Consider the following 16317-nt stretch of genomic DNA (forward strand, 5'->3'; position numbering starts at 1 on the left):
AAAGGCTGAAGTTATGGCTTCTAGCTAGAAAAAGATAGACAGTGTATCCATTTGTAGAGAAATTATTTATAATTTGCTCAGTGGAAAGGTTCTCACTAGGTAAAACCGATTTGGCCAAATGACTGATTTATTTTGCTGTAATGTGGTACATAAAATTGTTAGACAAATTTCCCATATGTTTCCTTTTTTCCTTTTAATATTTATTATCTTATGTTATAATGTCTATTTTATTTTTATTATTTATTTTATTATTTTGTCTAGTATGCATTTTACTAGGATACTTATTCATTTTTATTACTACGTCAGCAGCACTCCCTGTAACTGAGGTGTGAATCTCTGAGAGCAACAGAACAAACAGCTGAAACGGAAATTGTCATCTTCCACTATAAACTCTCTTTAGTCATGAGTTGAATGTGTCTATATTGCTAGTCTCTAGGCTTTGCATTTTCATCTTATCACAGTCTAGATGCTTCCAAACATTTTATATTCTTAGGTGGGAATACCATTATCACCACATTTTCATGACATACTGTGTGATGTTAAGCAACTCCCCCTAGGTTTAGTTTTTAAAGATAACTACCACCATAATTCCTCAAAAATCCAGTAAAACTGTGCTTGCAAGAATACATCAAAGTTAGATGTTCAGAACCAATCCCCTACATTCCTCACTGGAAGACATTGCCCAGAGACGATATGGAATTTCTAAATTTCTCTCCTTTAGCACATACAATACTTAAGTGGAAAAGGTATTGAACAAGGCTATTATGGCCTTATTTAAAGATTCATGCCACCCTGTAGAGTTTCTCCTAAAAAATGTATTGTGTTTACCAGAAGTTACTAATTTGAAGACAAAATCATATTGGGAGAAAGTGTATCAACTACTGAAAAAGTATATTTTTTTTTGCTTTTTAATTTGTTTGAAATACTATTTGTTATTGCACCACTGGGGAGAAAACACTTTATTTGCATATTAAAACAGACCATTTGTGGTTATAATAATGAGCTCAATTTAAAAATGAGGAAAGAATAAAAAAATAGAGGACCAAATAGCCTGTAATTTTTTTAAGTAGAATAAGCAAAATCCCCTCATCTAAATGACTTATTACCTTGTAAAATAAATTATTTTCTAAAAGAAAAAAAAAAGAGAGAAATTAATCTTTTTCACTTTTATCCTATAAAGCAAAGAAAGTAATTCAGCTTCTATACTTTGGGCCAAATCAGCATCTAGATACACAACTACAAAGATAACCTTAATTAGTTATCTATGTATAATGACCCCTTGAACTTCTCATCTCCATAGCTCAGTTATCTAGATGGTACATATTCAATGTAACTTAAGAAGTGTTTAATGAAGATGTACTTCTAATTTATAATACAATATATAATACAATTGTTTAATTACAGGCTAGTGAATGAAATTACACTTTCTATTCAAGAATGGAGACTTCTTACAGCTCAGATAATTATAAAAGTACTCTCATTATACTCCTTAGTATAAGGGTCTGAAATTTACTATATTACATAGAAATGTTTGTATACAATAAAAGGAAAGTAAAGTACAGGATTATGTTTATTATATATGATATTTAGGACATTTTAAATGTGATTGTATTAATCTTGTCTAGCTGGTATGAGATTTAGTATTATGTATTATCCATCTGGTAAAATACAATTTTTCCCTTCTCAGGAGTTTTTTCAGCAGTAGTACAATCTTTGAAGCCTTGCCCTTCCATGTCTGTGTTAGAAACACACTTTTTGCAGCTTCCTCGTTCTCATCAATATTCTGTTCTGGTGTTTCATGGAATTGTCAAGGTTGGAAAAGACCTTCAAGATCATCAAGTTCAAGCATCCGCCCTACAACCCGGAACCACTGAACCATCTCTTGAAACGCCATGTCTACCCATTTTTTGAACACCTCCAGGGACGATGCCTCCCTCCACATCCTCCCTGGGCAGCCTGTTCCAATGCCTCACCACTCTTTCTGTGAAGAATTTTTTCCCTAATATCCAATCTACACCTCCCCTGGTCCAGCTTGACCCCATTTCCTTTTGTCCTATTGCTAGTTACTAGGGGGAAGTTTCCAGAGGTCTCACTTAAAAAATATTAAAACACAAAAAATACTGGACAAACAACTGGGGAAATTACAAACATAATTAAAGAATAATTGCAAAATCAGACTATTGAAACTGCAAAAAATCTAGACATTATTCCTCAAATTATAATGATTTACACGTGCAGCCACAGTAGCTGGTCTCCTGCACTAGCCCCTTGGCTGCACATCCACCACAGGAGGGACCTCAGTCATGACAATAGGAGTAAAATCCTGTGGCCATAAGCATTTCAGCTCCATCTAGTGTGGCTGAGAAAGGGAATATCCAAGTAGCAGGAACAAGGGGAACATATTTGATATGTGCCCCAAGTACTCTTCTGACCAAACAGGAAAAGCAAGTGCAAATGGCTTTCAAATATAACTCAGAAGTCAAACACCAGAGAGGATCAGGACAGACATCAGGCTGTGTTCCATTCAAGTAGGAAGCTAACCATCACCTGCAAAGCATCAGTGCTCTGCATTTACTCAAACTCTCACTGAGAAAATCCACCACCATAGCAACCATCACATTTTAAAATACTGTGGCATGTCAGTGATGTTACTACAATCATTACACACCAGCTAAGAAAAGCTGCTTTCAGCAGCAGGAACAGAAATGAGAGCAACCTTCTACACCGACATTGTTTTGAAGTTTTGAAACAGCTAGCTTAATGAAATTTAAAACTTCTCTATATGAAAGAGCCTGTATTTTTTGAGTATGTTAGTTACTGCATTTCTTCTACTGTCTGGTCTTGATTAAAACAGGTAATTTGATAAAATAATAATTTTAGTAATTCAGCAGATTCTTTGGCAAGATACACTGAAGCACAAGAAGGACAAAAGTATGGTAACGTATAACCTGGTTTTTGCACTTTTAAAATTCTCCTCTAATTTCTCAGTGGGAAACAGAGTGATATTTTGTGTAAACTCATCCCTTCAGATAGCCTGAGACAATTTCTGTTGTCTTGTACATTCCCCATAAGAATTGCATACATTATTTGTTTTTCAACATAGAGTATTTATAGAAAAATGCAAACATATGTTTAACCCCTTGTCTAGCATAACTGGAAAAAATTAGCTTCTTTCTCCAAATATATGCCTAAAATAACATTATAAGAAAAATACATAACCAATTCAGGTAAAGATGAGGACATGGCCTGCTGTAAATATTGTCTGAAGTACACTTCACCTGCTTCATTTGAGGCATCATTTTTCATAGAAGCCTGTGTTAAATGCTCATGTGAAACTTGAGGCACAGAAAACTTAAGGTGTCAGGCTGACATGTAACATGTCATTATAGATGAAAATTGAGAAAATTCTCAAAATGTGGTTTAACTGTAAATAAAAATACTACAGATATACAGACACTTTTAAAATACATCTCCTTTGACTGTCATTTCAGTTCCTGGGGAGCAAAACAACTCTTTCAACAGTACCTTTTTCCCAACTTCAAGCACAAATCAAGCCCCAGTGAAACTTACTGGCATAACGGAATGTCATTTTTGATGAAACAACTTCCTCCATTTTTGCAATATTCTTCAGGACAAACTGCAAACATAAAAGTCAAAATGATAATTTAAAACTCCCCCACTTGTTATAATATATATCATTGTCTGATTTTCAAAATAATAGAAAATTCACACCAGTCATTTTGGGTGATTAGCACTTCCAAAAAAATCTTCATTTTTACTTGACACTTCATGATGCAAGTATCAAGTCATAACTACATTATAGTCAATGGGCTCCTCTTGATCTTATAAAAAACTTGGTGCTTCACTTGAACAGGCTTCTAATTTTTCTCAAATCAGAGTTTCATTTCACTCCAGAAATGGAACTTTTGCCACTTACTTGATTTTCAAACAAGTTGGAATATAGAAAATAAGAGCCAAAAAACCTGAACTTGCATTTAATTAGTACCTAAGTCTATTTTAGTATTAATAGTTTTTATATAGGGGTGATGAATAGACACTCCAGTGTCACCAACCTTCTTATTAAAGATGCCCAGAATTTTAACTGTTAAGTCACATTCTCATAAGAACTAGACAAACCAGTAAAAAAGAGTAAAGGTGTTCAAATAGAGGGTGATGTCAGTGATAGACTGTTATTAGCTCTTGACAGCCCTTACCATGGATTGCCACATCATCAAATTTAGTTTTACTGAAGGTTAGCTTTACATCCCTACAGCAAGCAAAACTCAAACCCCAAAATTAATCCTTTCACTCTTCTTTAGTAAGAAAATAACTGGCTGTCCTGGTTTGAGAGCAGCAGGATGAAAACTGCCTGTGGGGAGGAGAGTGTGGGTCAGGTGACCCATGGGGACCAATCACAGCGCTCCTGCCCTTGGTGCTCAGTATAAAACGGCTCCTCCAAGAGCGTTCTCCTGGCCTCTCCTTCTGGGGTGTTGGCTGGATTTTCTAGTCCTTCAGGCACCTCCATCTGCTGCTGAATCTAGTTTGGGACTTTTCTGGTCTGGAAATAATTACCAACTGAGGAGTGTGGGTTCCGTATTTACATATTTGTATACATTTGTATGCAATTCACCATTATAATAATTATTATAGTTACTATTTATTAGTCAATTAAATCTATTCTATTGGGGTTTTTCCAACCTTAAAATCTCTCTCCTTTATTCCTCTTTTTATTTTCCCCTGGGAGGTTAGTGGGGGAATAACAGAGAGCATCTGTCACATGGTCATTGGCTAAAACTGTGGCACTGATAAAATATAAATTAGACCTAAAGAATTCTGGTTATGTGTCAAGTAAAATTGTTTGCTGAGGCAAATAAACAGTGCTATTCAGACTGGACAGCTCTAGTTTTAAGAAGAAATTTTGGAAAGTAAATTGCTTGCTTAAAATATCTGCTTTCTGACAAAATAGTGGAAGATTTGTAATTTATTATCCTGCAAGCCTACTAGTTTATGTTCTATATTCTCCTACGTTAAACTAATTTCTGAATATATTCCTTTCCATTTAAAATAATTATTCTAAATAAAACTTAGCAGGTATGTATTCACTCTGCACTGTGAAATTTGTAATTTCTGGTATGTATTTCTTTTCTCATATTTAAAAAAACCAACAAATATAACAAAAGGATGTAATGAACATAATACTTGTGGGCAAGTTTCACTCCCAGAGAAACCAGTGGAGGCGTCCTACCAAGAAGTGAATTTAATCCTTTTCATTTGTGAATAAATATTTAAAATCCTAAAATGAATTATATTCTTGCAAAATATACTATATATTGTGAAGTTCATCACATCAGTCATAATAAATTATAAAAACAGAGTTAATTTCTCAGCTCATGCAGTTTCACTGAAGTCAGGGGTGTAGTGCTAGCACAGAACTGGCACAGAGTTTATAACTAGTTTGGGGAAGAATTACAGTAACTGTGTGACTGAATGGGATGCTGTGAATATAAACTTTATTTTTATATAATTATATTTTTGGTTAATGAAATCTGCTTCAGATTGGATGTGTATTATTGGCCTCTCCTTACCTTACTCCATCAATTCCCTATTGAAAACCAAATTTGAATATTATGGGAAATGTACTCTGCTAAAACAAATGCTTTATATTTTGTTTTATTTTCTAATCCGATTAGTGTTTAACTTGAAAAAAACCCAAACAAAATGTCCTGTTAACTCAGAAATATGGGTTAACTTAAATGAGTAATTCAATTAGCTAAAATCAAGAGAGTACCTTAGCAGAATACTACAGGGGCTTTTTTTAAAACAACTTATTTGTAGCTTAAGAAACACCCCTTGTAAATATCTTAACTAATCATACCATTTTCCATCTTTTTCTCACTATTTTATCTGTTTCACACTTTCTTCAGAAAAATTCACGCCTGATGGATTTTTATTAAGTTTTAGCAAAGGAAATTCAGTCAAGTTCAAGGACTGCCTAAAGATTCAGTAGGAAATGACAGTACTCTTTTGTTTCAAATGATATTTTTATGCAAAACAAAGTACCTGAACAGCTGGACTCATCAAGGCTGAAATCAATACAGTCTGCAATGCCATCACAACGCTGGGAGAGTGCTATACACTGATTAGTTGGTGCACATAACAAAGAACCATCAAAACAATCTCTAATGGCTGAAACAAAAATAACATGGTAGTTACTATCAGGATATTTCTTTTTCTCACAGTTCAAAAACTACCAGGAAACTTAATTCATTCTATAGTATATAAACTTGTATCTGCGTGACCTCTACAAGCTTTCATCTTCAAAGGCATACAACTTTATTATTGAGTAGATAAATAAATAAACAAACACAGAGCACAGATGTTACAGAAGCTGGATTTTCCCAGGTTATAACTGTGAAGAGGAGGGTGTATTTACTTAAAACATTGACAGAATAAGCTGCAAAATTCCATTGGAAACCCACCAAAAAGTATTACAAAATGTTATCAACTCTCATTCACAACTTAGTCTTAAAATTGTGGAATTAATTTTTAAATAAAAAATTGACATAGTGTAGTTTATTTCTATTCAAAGAAATCAAATACTAGGTGAGAGTTAACATATGAAAAATAGAGAAATACTATACTGAAAAAATCTGAACTTGCACAACTTTTTCATTCTTGGGCATTCAGTTATATTTTCTGTTTGTCCAGAAGAATTATGAAGGGAAAAGTTTTCTGGAAACACATAAACCTTTCAGTACTGAATTATTCCTGACTCACTGATCTACAGGTTATACCTGATTGTCCTGTAGACTCCTCTACTCTCTAGCACCATTTTGTCATTTTATTTCACACAATGTCCTCGTATGTTACCTTAAACTATTTTTTAGGAAATATAAGATAAAATCAGAAGTAACTCTTCCGACTGTAGCAGAATAAGATGTATTCACAGTAGCTTTAGAGTTTAGAGTGAGAGGAAGAATCTCAGAAAATTAAAAATACCCCACTGCCACATCTAAATTTCATAATTACCTGCTCCTGGGTTCAAGATGCCTGTGTACATGGCAACAAGCCTTCTGCTGCTGTAGGAGTTATTGGTTCCACCCTTACATATAATTTAAATCACTGACCTATATGGACTGCAAGAGTGTGCTAAATATTCAACATTGCAATTTAATTTAGACCACAATAATGGAGTAAAATCTTTCCCATTTTTGATCTTGCCAGTTTTTATATTCTTTCAGAATTATGAAACTACTCATGTGAGTAAGCCTTTGTGGGATCAGACCTTTTAATTACATGCACTGACCATTTACTGATATCTTCAGAAATATCTGCAGAATAATACTAGCAACTCTAAAGAGGATATTGCCTTTGTTTCCAATTTCAATTAACCTTTATAAGAACTAATTTAAATTATCACTATGCTGTTCTGAATATGTGCTTATATCAAAGCCTTTTCAATTGGCTGGAGAGGTCTTGATACTGAGGGGGGAATTTGCTGGTAGTGACAGCAGAATAAAAACAAGACAACTTAGTCTGCTGGAACAGGTTGTGGCAGATTGAAAAAACCCAGCAGGTTACAGCATCACTCCACTTTTCTACCATATTGTACCATCTATCTCTTATGATTGGCAGCTTTCCAGAAAGTAACAGACAGTTCCCTGCTCTCTGCTGCATTTTCCTATCCAAGCAATAATCTCATACTTGTTTTGCATGCTATCAGATCCAAATCCTGGATACCATTTGGAATTTGGGGGATGATATCCCAACGGTATTTGAACCAGTTCTGTGAAGTGGTCATTTGCACACAAGTGCTCAATCTGTAAATGTAATTACATGTTCAGATTAGGACTTCAATGAGAACAAACTTGGAAATTTGGCATAAAAGATATTTTCCTTTATGTGCTTTAGACCTTTTTCACCTGCATGTGTATTTTGAGAATGCTGTAAAATATGTGGCTACAGAATACTACTTATGTTTTGCCATATGTATTATGACTAACACAGAGATTCAGTTCCTGAGTTCTAACTTACATTGAGGGGTGCGGTAAGAACAGAAAGTGTCATTTAGCCTTTTATTTCTTCCCCTAGTCCTGGACTGGCCACTGGACTCATACCCAAGGATAAAACAGAATAAATGTTATTTTTGGTCCCTTCATCAAAATAATAATCAAGATGATTTTGATATGTCTCTTTACCTTGAACAAATTTATTGCCCTGAGATTTCTGTACCACTTACAGATGGGACAGTCACAGAAATAGATCTGTCTGTTGAATACTTTGCACAGATCCAGTGTTTAAGACAGAAACAACAATTACACTAAGTTACTGATGCTGAGGTAAAGAATGTTAAGAGCACATTTTAAAAATAACATAGTTACAACTAGCTTCACATTTCTTCAATTAGTTTTTCTTCACTTTCATGGAGGTCTTCAAGTGTTTTTGGGATAAAGACATTAAATGGAGGTATTCATAACAGTGAAGACATGAAAGTGAAAATACCAACTTTTGGCCTATAATTAATTCTCTAGGTACATATTACATCTCCAGAACAGATAAAAATATTACAGCCCCTTGGAAAGTATACAGTTTTTAATATTTACTAGGTATTTTGAATTTACCAGGACTGTAACAGATAGCTTGGTGCACTACAAGGAAATGAGAAATAATTTTTTATTAATTGCTATTAGCACTTCAGACAGATGCTGTGGTACTAACCACACCACTAATTTTTGCTTTTCACCCTTACTATTGTAATCAGGCAATTAAAAAAAAAAAAAAAAAAAATCTGATCGAAAGATAATGTGCCCTTCACTAAAATTGAGACCAAGAAGAGGGCTGGTGAAGTAGAACATCTGTAACTGGAAAACAGTTCCAAGATTTTCTTGTTAAAAGCAGCAGGTAATAATATCCACCACATTAATAGGTATAAAGCAGTATTAAGATAATAGTGTACAACCTAACTGCTGAGTGAGGTCCATGGGAAATTCTGCCTGCAGAAATCTCAAAGTCATGTGGAAAAGGATTTCTGTGGTAGAAACTGTGGTTTTAGTAGAGCTCTGACTAATGCATTTTTTGGTAGTTTTTTCTTTGTCCTAGCCTTCTTTTGGATTTTATAGTTAATCTCTGCAAGACACAAGATGCAGTTTGACAACTGGTCTTTATTCCCGAATATTTTCTCTGACCAGTTCCTGAAATCTGAAGCCAGAAGATTTTTGCTGTCTATTGTTACACTTAAATGAATGAAATTGCTAAGGGACATGGCACACATAAAATAGAGGCTGCCGGTAATTCCTAAACTGAACTTTTCTAAAATCAGCAGGAAGATTTGATCTGCACCAGGGGAAAAAAACAAACCAAAACAAATCAAACAAACCAAACCAACCAATCAACCAAAAAACATAACAAGACTTTGCTACTTAAATCTTACTCTGTTCTCATAACTGCTTAGGAAAAAAAATAAAAATCAGTTTCAATCTAAAATGTGAAAAAAATCCCACTCTCAATCTATGCTATCATTACAGTACACACAGGCTGGAGTTACTAGCACAACTGATTTTATAGATGATGCAAAAAATTTTTCAATGTACATAAAAGTTCTGAGGTGTTTTGTTTTTTTTTTTTCTCTCTGACCTTTCTCTGTTGGCAAACTTACATTTCACATGGTAAAAATAGATAGCTAGAGATGAAATGCTACACGCTCATGGCATATACATTTTGATGGGAGAACCAGCTGTGACAAGTAATCAGCTTTTCAGTGGTTCTATTCCAAACTACCACTAACCACTTTCTTTTTGCTTTGCCCGCAACCAGGATCCTCTTCAGAGAAGAACCATGAGTTGCTTCTTCTGTATTCCTGTCTTATACTTGCAATACTATATAGTGCTACTATATAGTCAAAACTGAATTTTGGAGTAACAAGAAGATTACAGATTTGACTAAGTTTCCACTCCACTCAGAACCCCAAAGTGTGCAATAACTGTGGAGAATTTTTGTTCCTTGAATAGACCAGGACTTAATTTCCCCTCATTCCCTGGGCATTTTTAGAAGTCAAAGGTAATGAAACAATGTCTCAGCTGCTTGGGGACTACTGATAATCATGGAAAACCTGTGGCCTTCAGATCTGGGGACTCTATAACATATTTGCTGCTGCGTTGTGGAGCTGGGGTGTACATGTACCAGGATACAGCAGGGAAGTCTCTAATAGAGGACAGATTGAGGAGGGAGAAGGGCCCAATGAGGAGCAATTCTACTGATATGGGACACATAAAATTTCTACATGCCATTTGAGCATATGGAATTTAAGATAAGAGATATCTCTAAAATCATGCCTTTTGCCAACACAGAACCATCTTAACAAAACTGCCTAGAAATGCATGCACAGACGGACTTCAAAATCCATGCCAGTTTTGTAACTTGTTAAAAGAAATGGCTTATGCAGTCGCCTGCATAGGTATGCAGTAGTTTTGATATAAAATTTTAAAGAATATGAACGCCTAGCCCCACTGAAAACTGATATTTTACTAATTGTTTTTATTTGGATAAGGAGGAAAAATATGATGTTAAAAAGCTTTTGCAAAATTAGAAGTTTAGGAAGAAATGGTTTGGCATCAGTTCATCTATCAATAATGAAATATTTTGAAATGGGCAGATTTTTTTTGTCTATCTGAAACTTCATGGTATCTAATTGCAGTTTAAAGCCTGTTCTTGGATTTTGCTGTGAAGCCTTTTTCTTTGGTCAGGGCAGAGACTGGTGCTACTGCAGGCAATCTTGACTTCATTTCAAAATCCTGGAAAGGTCAGGACTGCCTTGAATATTACTGAATTACAGAACTGTGAAGATCTCTCTCTCTCTGTCTGTCTATCTATCCATCTATCATATCGTAATACTAGATGAGGCAATGTAAATGCAGTTGACTGATCTATGGAAAAAAGTGGAAATGCTTCTAGCTAGTAACAGAAATAAAATATAAATGATTTTAAGCATTTATCAAAGTTGATAACCAGGGAATAAGAATGCATAAACAAAATTATTTGAAAATATAGTGTGTCTCTCCAGGTAATACATTAGGGAACAGTGAATTTTACACTGTACTTCATGATGTTTCTCTTTTCAATTCACTGTTTCAGGAAAGTAAGTATGCATTGCCTTAACTCTAGCAATGAAAGCAACTTACGGCAGCCAACTTCATCTTCATTATGGTGGCAGTCAGGCACACCATCACATTTCAGGAGGGATGGGATGCAGCCTTTGGAAGGACACAGGAACTCTGTTTTCTTGCAGGAGCCTGGAGGTGTGGTGGTAGGCACCTCCATGGGGCAGTTAATTTCATCACTTCCATCCTTGCATTCTTCAGCCCCATTGCATTTTGCAGCGAGAGGCAAACATTGCTGCACATATGCACAAGTGAACTGGTCACTACTGCAAGTTGGAGGGTGTGGACCAGATGGCCCTGCAAGATAAAAAATAATATTAATTGATCCTCTTTTTCAGTAGTCATCTATACGGCCTTTGAAACACAGGGGACCAAGGGAAGGCAGCTGATTTTGATTATTAAACTCACAAAAAACCACAACGAACAAAAAAAAATCCCAACTTGTATAAAAAGAATGTGTTGCTGCAGTAGTTTGCTTCTAAAGTTCAAATTCTGACAAAAGAAGTAATATCCCATAATTACTTGCATTGCTGGAAAAAATACTGGAAAAATATTTCTGTGATCACTTACATAAATAATTTAGTCTCAGACGCCTAAGTCCCTCTTCCTTCCTACAAAAATCATTGCAACTGAATTTTACCAGCAGAAGCATCAGAACTGTTTGGGGAAACTGAATTCTAAGAAACTGGGTATGCTATTGCTGTGTTTTTTACACCAACAGTGTTTCCTGTGGGAGCAGTGTGATGGATTCCTGTAACTTTTGGGTTATGTGCAGGGAAAGGAGAAAAATCTTCAGAATTTAACTCTTTGTATTTAATCTTTTCTAGGTAAATTTGCATCAGAGGAGTAAAGAAAATAATACTTTGATTGCTTGAGAAAAGGAACAACAAAATAATGTGATCACTTGTATAAAAGACAGGATTGCTGAAGCAGAGCAGATCAAGTGCAAAAGTTCATGGGAGGCTTTTAACTTGTGTTTTGAAATGGTGCAAGAATTGCTCTCTGACCTCAGAAGTCAACTGTTACTGCTACAGTAAGGCTTGACATGCCGTAAGGGACTACATAGGTTTTGACATTATTTTACTACATTTAATCTACTGGGTATATCAGTATGTTTGTGTGTTCTGTGATACCACTTTGGGGTTTTACTGCAAGAGAACTTTGCTGAAAAAAGCTCAGCTTCTACAACACCTGCACCATGAACACCAACAGCATTTTGTACAAAAATGAACAGCTAATGCATTAAGATAAACAGAATACTAGTTTCATTTTACCATTTGAAACACCTGAAAGGAAAAAGACCTTTGCTAGCTTAAAATTTTTTTATTTTCTTTTTGACTTTATGTCAGGTAATCATAATTTAAAAGCTTCATACAATAGAACTTTCCTGACTTAATTTCTGACCACTAGTGTTACATGCTATCATGCTACTAGAAATGCATGCTTCATATGCTGGACATAATCTGAACATAAAACAATAATAAAGGATTTTGACACAGTGAAAATAATAACCTACTGATCTTTCATCTTGTTTGTACTCAGAATCACTTCATAAATCCCTCAAAGACATGTACTTTTAAATGGGATTGAAAAGTCTGCATTTTCACAATATGTTTTATAAATGTGTTAGTGTCAAAACAAAAAAAAGTAATTTATGCTGCTTCAAAAGGTTTGTGAAAGTTGTTTTTAGTTAGTTGATTGTACACATTTAAATCACAGTGATTTTTTTTAAAAACAAGTTTTAATTATTTTATATTTCACTTTTTTCCCTATTTTGTTGCCATATTTTAGGAGATAATTATTAATAGTAGCACATAAAAGGGTTAGAATTGAGTTCATCATGAAGAATTTATATATAAAGCTGTGACTCTGCCAAGATGAAATGTATGGGAAGTTGAGAACATATTTCTGTCTTTATTGATATAAAACTGATACTGTTAAAAAAAGACCAAATTATATGCAATGGATGTTTTAAAAAAATAAGTATTTTCTATTTTTAGTTTGCATTTGCTATGGAAAAAAAAATAATTTGCATTTTTTTCCCTTCTTTTAGTTCTGACCCTTTTTCTTGCTGTATCTAGAGGCTATTTAGGTAGTGAAAATAACTTAAGCTGCAGTCAGTTCCATTTAGGCATGCACTTTTGTCATTACATAGTCCTTTTTTTTTGTTGTTCTGTTACAGTGGAAATTAACTCATCAGTTCCAATACATTTAGCTTTCCTGTCATCACTTTATGTTGCAGAAAAGACTGCATTTATAATACATATGTGAGATTTTTGACCCAGCTTGTCCTGTTCATGATATGTTTGTGAACAGGCTTCCACCTACCTTTGTTTTGAAAACTGAAATCCTGTTTTAATTCAATAATGCTGAAATGCTTTGCTTATTATGAAGCTGGTCCTGAGTGTATCTGGGCTTTTGTAGTACTGATCAGTGTAGCCTTATGCTCATAATAATATAAAGCAATTATGTATGTGAATGATCATGTACTAAATTCAGTAGTTAGGCAAGAGCTTGAATGCTTTATTAAATGGGGGAATAATTTATTATTATTTTTTTAATCATGATTCCCTATTGCTGTTGAGAATAATACACAGAAAGAACTTCTTCCTGACTTGTGTACAAATTGTTTTAGAGTGTGCAATATTCATTGAGAGCAGTGAAGATGTCTCCAATTTAAACTAGAGGTTAAACTAGGAGTAAGGTTAACCAGGGGTCTTGTTGAGGTCTGGTTTATATTTTCAGTACATCAATAAAAATCCAAATTGATACCCTGAAATCAGCAAAATAATTTTAGATCAGAACATTAAAAAGATGAGAATATACATCAAAGACTGTAAGAATATCACCTTGCTTATTAACTTACATTATGTATTTGTTAGTTCATATCAGTTTGGCTTCAGTTGCAACTGGAAAATTATTCTCTGGATGACATTGTAGAAAAGCCCATAACTGCAGTGATCTGCTGAGACTCTACTCCCAAGCTCAAACTATATTCTTTGTATAAAGTAGGTTATAAATACCATTCTTAATTATAAATTAAATGTGCCTGGTAAAAATTTTGAAAACCTATAAAATATTAATTTGTTTATATCTAACATTTAAAAGTGACTAATTAGGAATATGCAATTCCATAAATTCATTAACTAATTCCAATGGAAAAGAAATCTTAAGCAACATATTAATGGAAAACCAATTACTTACATTCAAAACTAATATTTATGTAATTATTTATATTAAGCATATCATTGTAGTATCTGCTGCTGCTATGTTTCATTCTAAAGACTGGCAATACTCATTCTGTTTTCTTGCTGCTGGGAAGAATTGCACTGAAATGTTAAGACTGCAGTGTGGTTTGCAGTGAAAAATGAGCTGGGACTAATGAAAGATTCATTACAAATACCTTCCTCTGTGCTGAGTTACAGAGTGATATACTCACCTGACTCAGCCAAAGAAACTAACCTTAAACTGATGCATATAGATGAATCTTACATGCACTCTTCTTGTAAATATACATGAAGGTTGTATGTATGTATGTAAACAGCAGAATCTGAAGTGTATTTTTACAATTCAAATTGGACTATTCATTTGTGGTTCACAGGTCATTTCAGTCTTTTAAAAACATTAGATTCAACAATTGTCTAACACTGGCACGCCAAAAAAAAAAAAAAAAAAAATCCTTAACCTTTTGCCTAGTTCAGAAACTATGTTTCCAACTCAACCCTGATCTGAGTTTTGTGTTGCTGTCATTTTCAGACCACATTCGGGAGTGGAGTACAGGTTACTTTTTAAATAAGCTGTATCTATTGGAAGCTGTTTAATAATTTGGAGATAAATCTACTGAAAATGATGTGTTCTAAGGAACACAGGATAAAAGCTTAGCTTTCTGTATCCCAGATGTATGATCACTGAAAAGCAGAACTGGAGATTCACAGGGATACATTCAGTATTTGCATACAGAAGCAAAGCAAACTAATAAAAAAAATGTTGTCTGAGAAAACCTCTGTTCTGCAGAACACTAAGTTTAGATTTAGATCTGCCTGAAAAACAGCAGCAAATTGTTGATGTCCCATTGCAGCTGAAGGAATCATGATTTCTTAAGTAGCAAATTGAGGACATGTCCTTATTTATTATACTTTCCACTCAGTGTTTCATTTTACACTTATGTTTATCTTATGTATGACAAGTAACCAAAATTAAATAAAGGGTTTAAAATGTGGATAAAACATCTACTTGTACATCATAAAAAGACATTTTAATTAGGTCCTAAAAATTACATTTTAATTCATGCTAATTATTTGTGAAATCTACTTATGCAGATATGTGGAGTGAGTTATGACCTAAGGACCAAGAAATGCTCCCCTACAAGCATCCTCACACTTTGAACAGACATTGGGTAGTTGAGGTAGAGACAAAAAGCAAAAATCAAAACAGTGTGTAAAGCAAACGAAATTCTGTGTGTGCTGCTTCATGAACTGCATTAACTACAGCTGAATATAGCTGTATTTCATTGTCAGATACAAGGTGTGCTTCAAGATACCTCTGTGCTATCCATGTCTTTTCTGCCTTTCTTGTTCAGATACCAAGATCTTGGGTGCAGAGTAGGTCTCCATTTACATTTATATATACATGTAACAATGTAGTTTAATTAAGACTAGTAGGCATTGGCTTTGATATCAACACTAGGAAGCATGAAATAAAGTTACCACATGCTACTATGCAGCATTAACTCGGTTGTATCAGTACTTGCTTTAAAGCCCATTTAGGTAAATGGAAAGATTCATTGATTTTAATGGGCCTTACATCAGATCCTTGAAAACTAACAACCTGTTTGATATATTTGCATAAGTATTTGCCTACTAAATCTAGTAAAAAAGACTGGACATCTTAACTGTGGCTAAAAGAGGCAAAAAAAAAAAACCACGTGCCTCCAACAGTTTTCATTAGACAAGAGTATAAATTAATTGCAAGACCAATCCAGTGCAATAATTAAGTCAAAATAAGTGGCAGTGCTCACTTTCACTTCAGCGAACACTGGATGAGGACATGAAATCAGCCTATTCAAGGTGGCTGCAAGGAAATAAACTTGTTTAAAAAATTAACCGTACTGAAGTTGTTCAAATACTTTAACAATCTGTCTATGAATGGATCCTCATCAGTG

At 34.3% G+C, this 16317-nt stretch overlaps 1 protein-coding gene across 1 annotated transcript in view; it reads right to left on the bottom strand.

Annotated features, from left to right (window-relative positions):
* The window catches only part of MALRD1 (MAM and LDL receptor class A domain containing 1), a 200688-nt gene that overhangs the window by 33615 nt on the left and 150756 nt on the right, over nt 1–16317 (bottom strand). The window contains exons 33-35 of the mRNA XM_051609180.1: nt 11178–11453; nt 6061–6186; nt 3571–3637 (exon numbers count right to left, since the gene is read on the bottom strand). Of these exons, the coding sequence (XP_051465140.1) occupies nt 3571–3637; nt 6061–6186; nt 11178–11453 (469 nt within the window). The remainder of the gene's footprint in view (nt 1–3570; nt 3638–6060; nt 6187–11177; nt 11454–16317) is intronic.

This window comes from Apus apus, chromosome 2, assembly GCF_020740795.1.
Source record: "Apus apus isolate bApuApu2 chromosome 2, bApuApu2.pri.cur, whole genome shotgun sequence".
Taxonomy (NCBI): Eukaryota; Metazoa; Chordata; class Aves; order Apodiformes; family Apodidae; genus Apus; species Apus apus.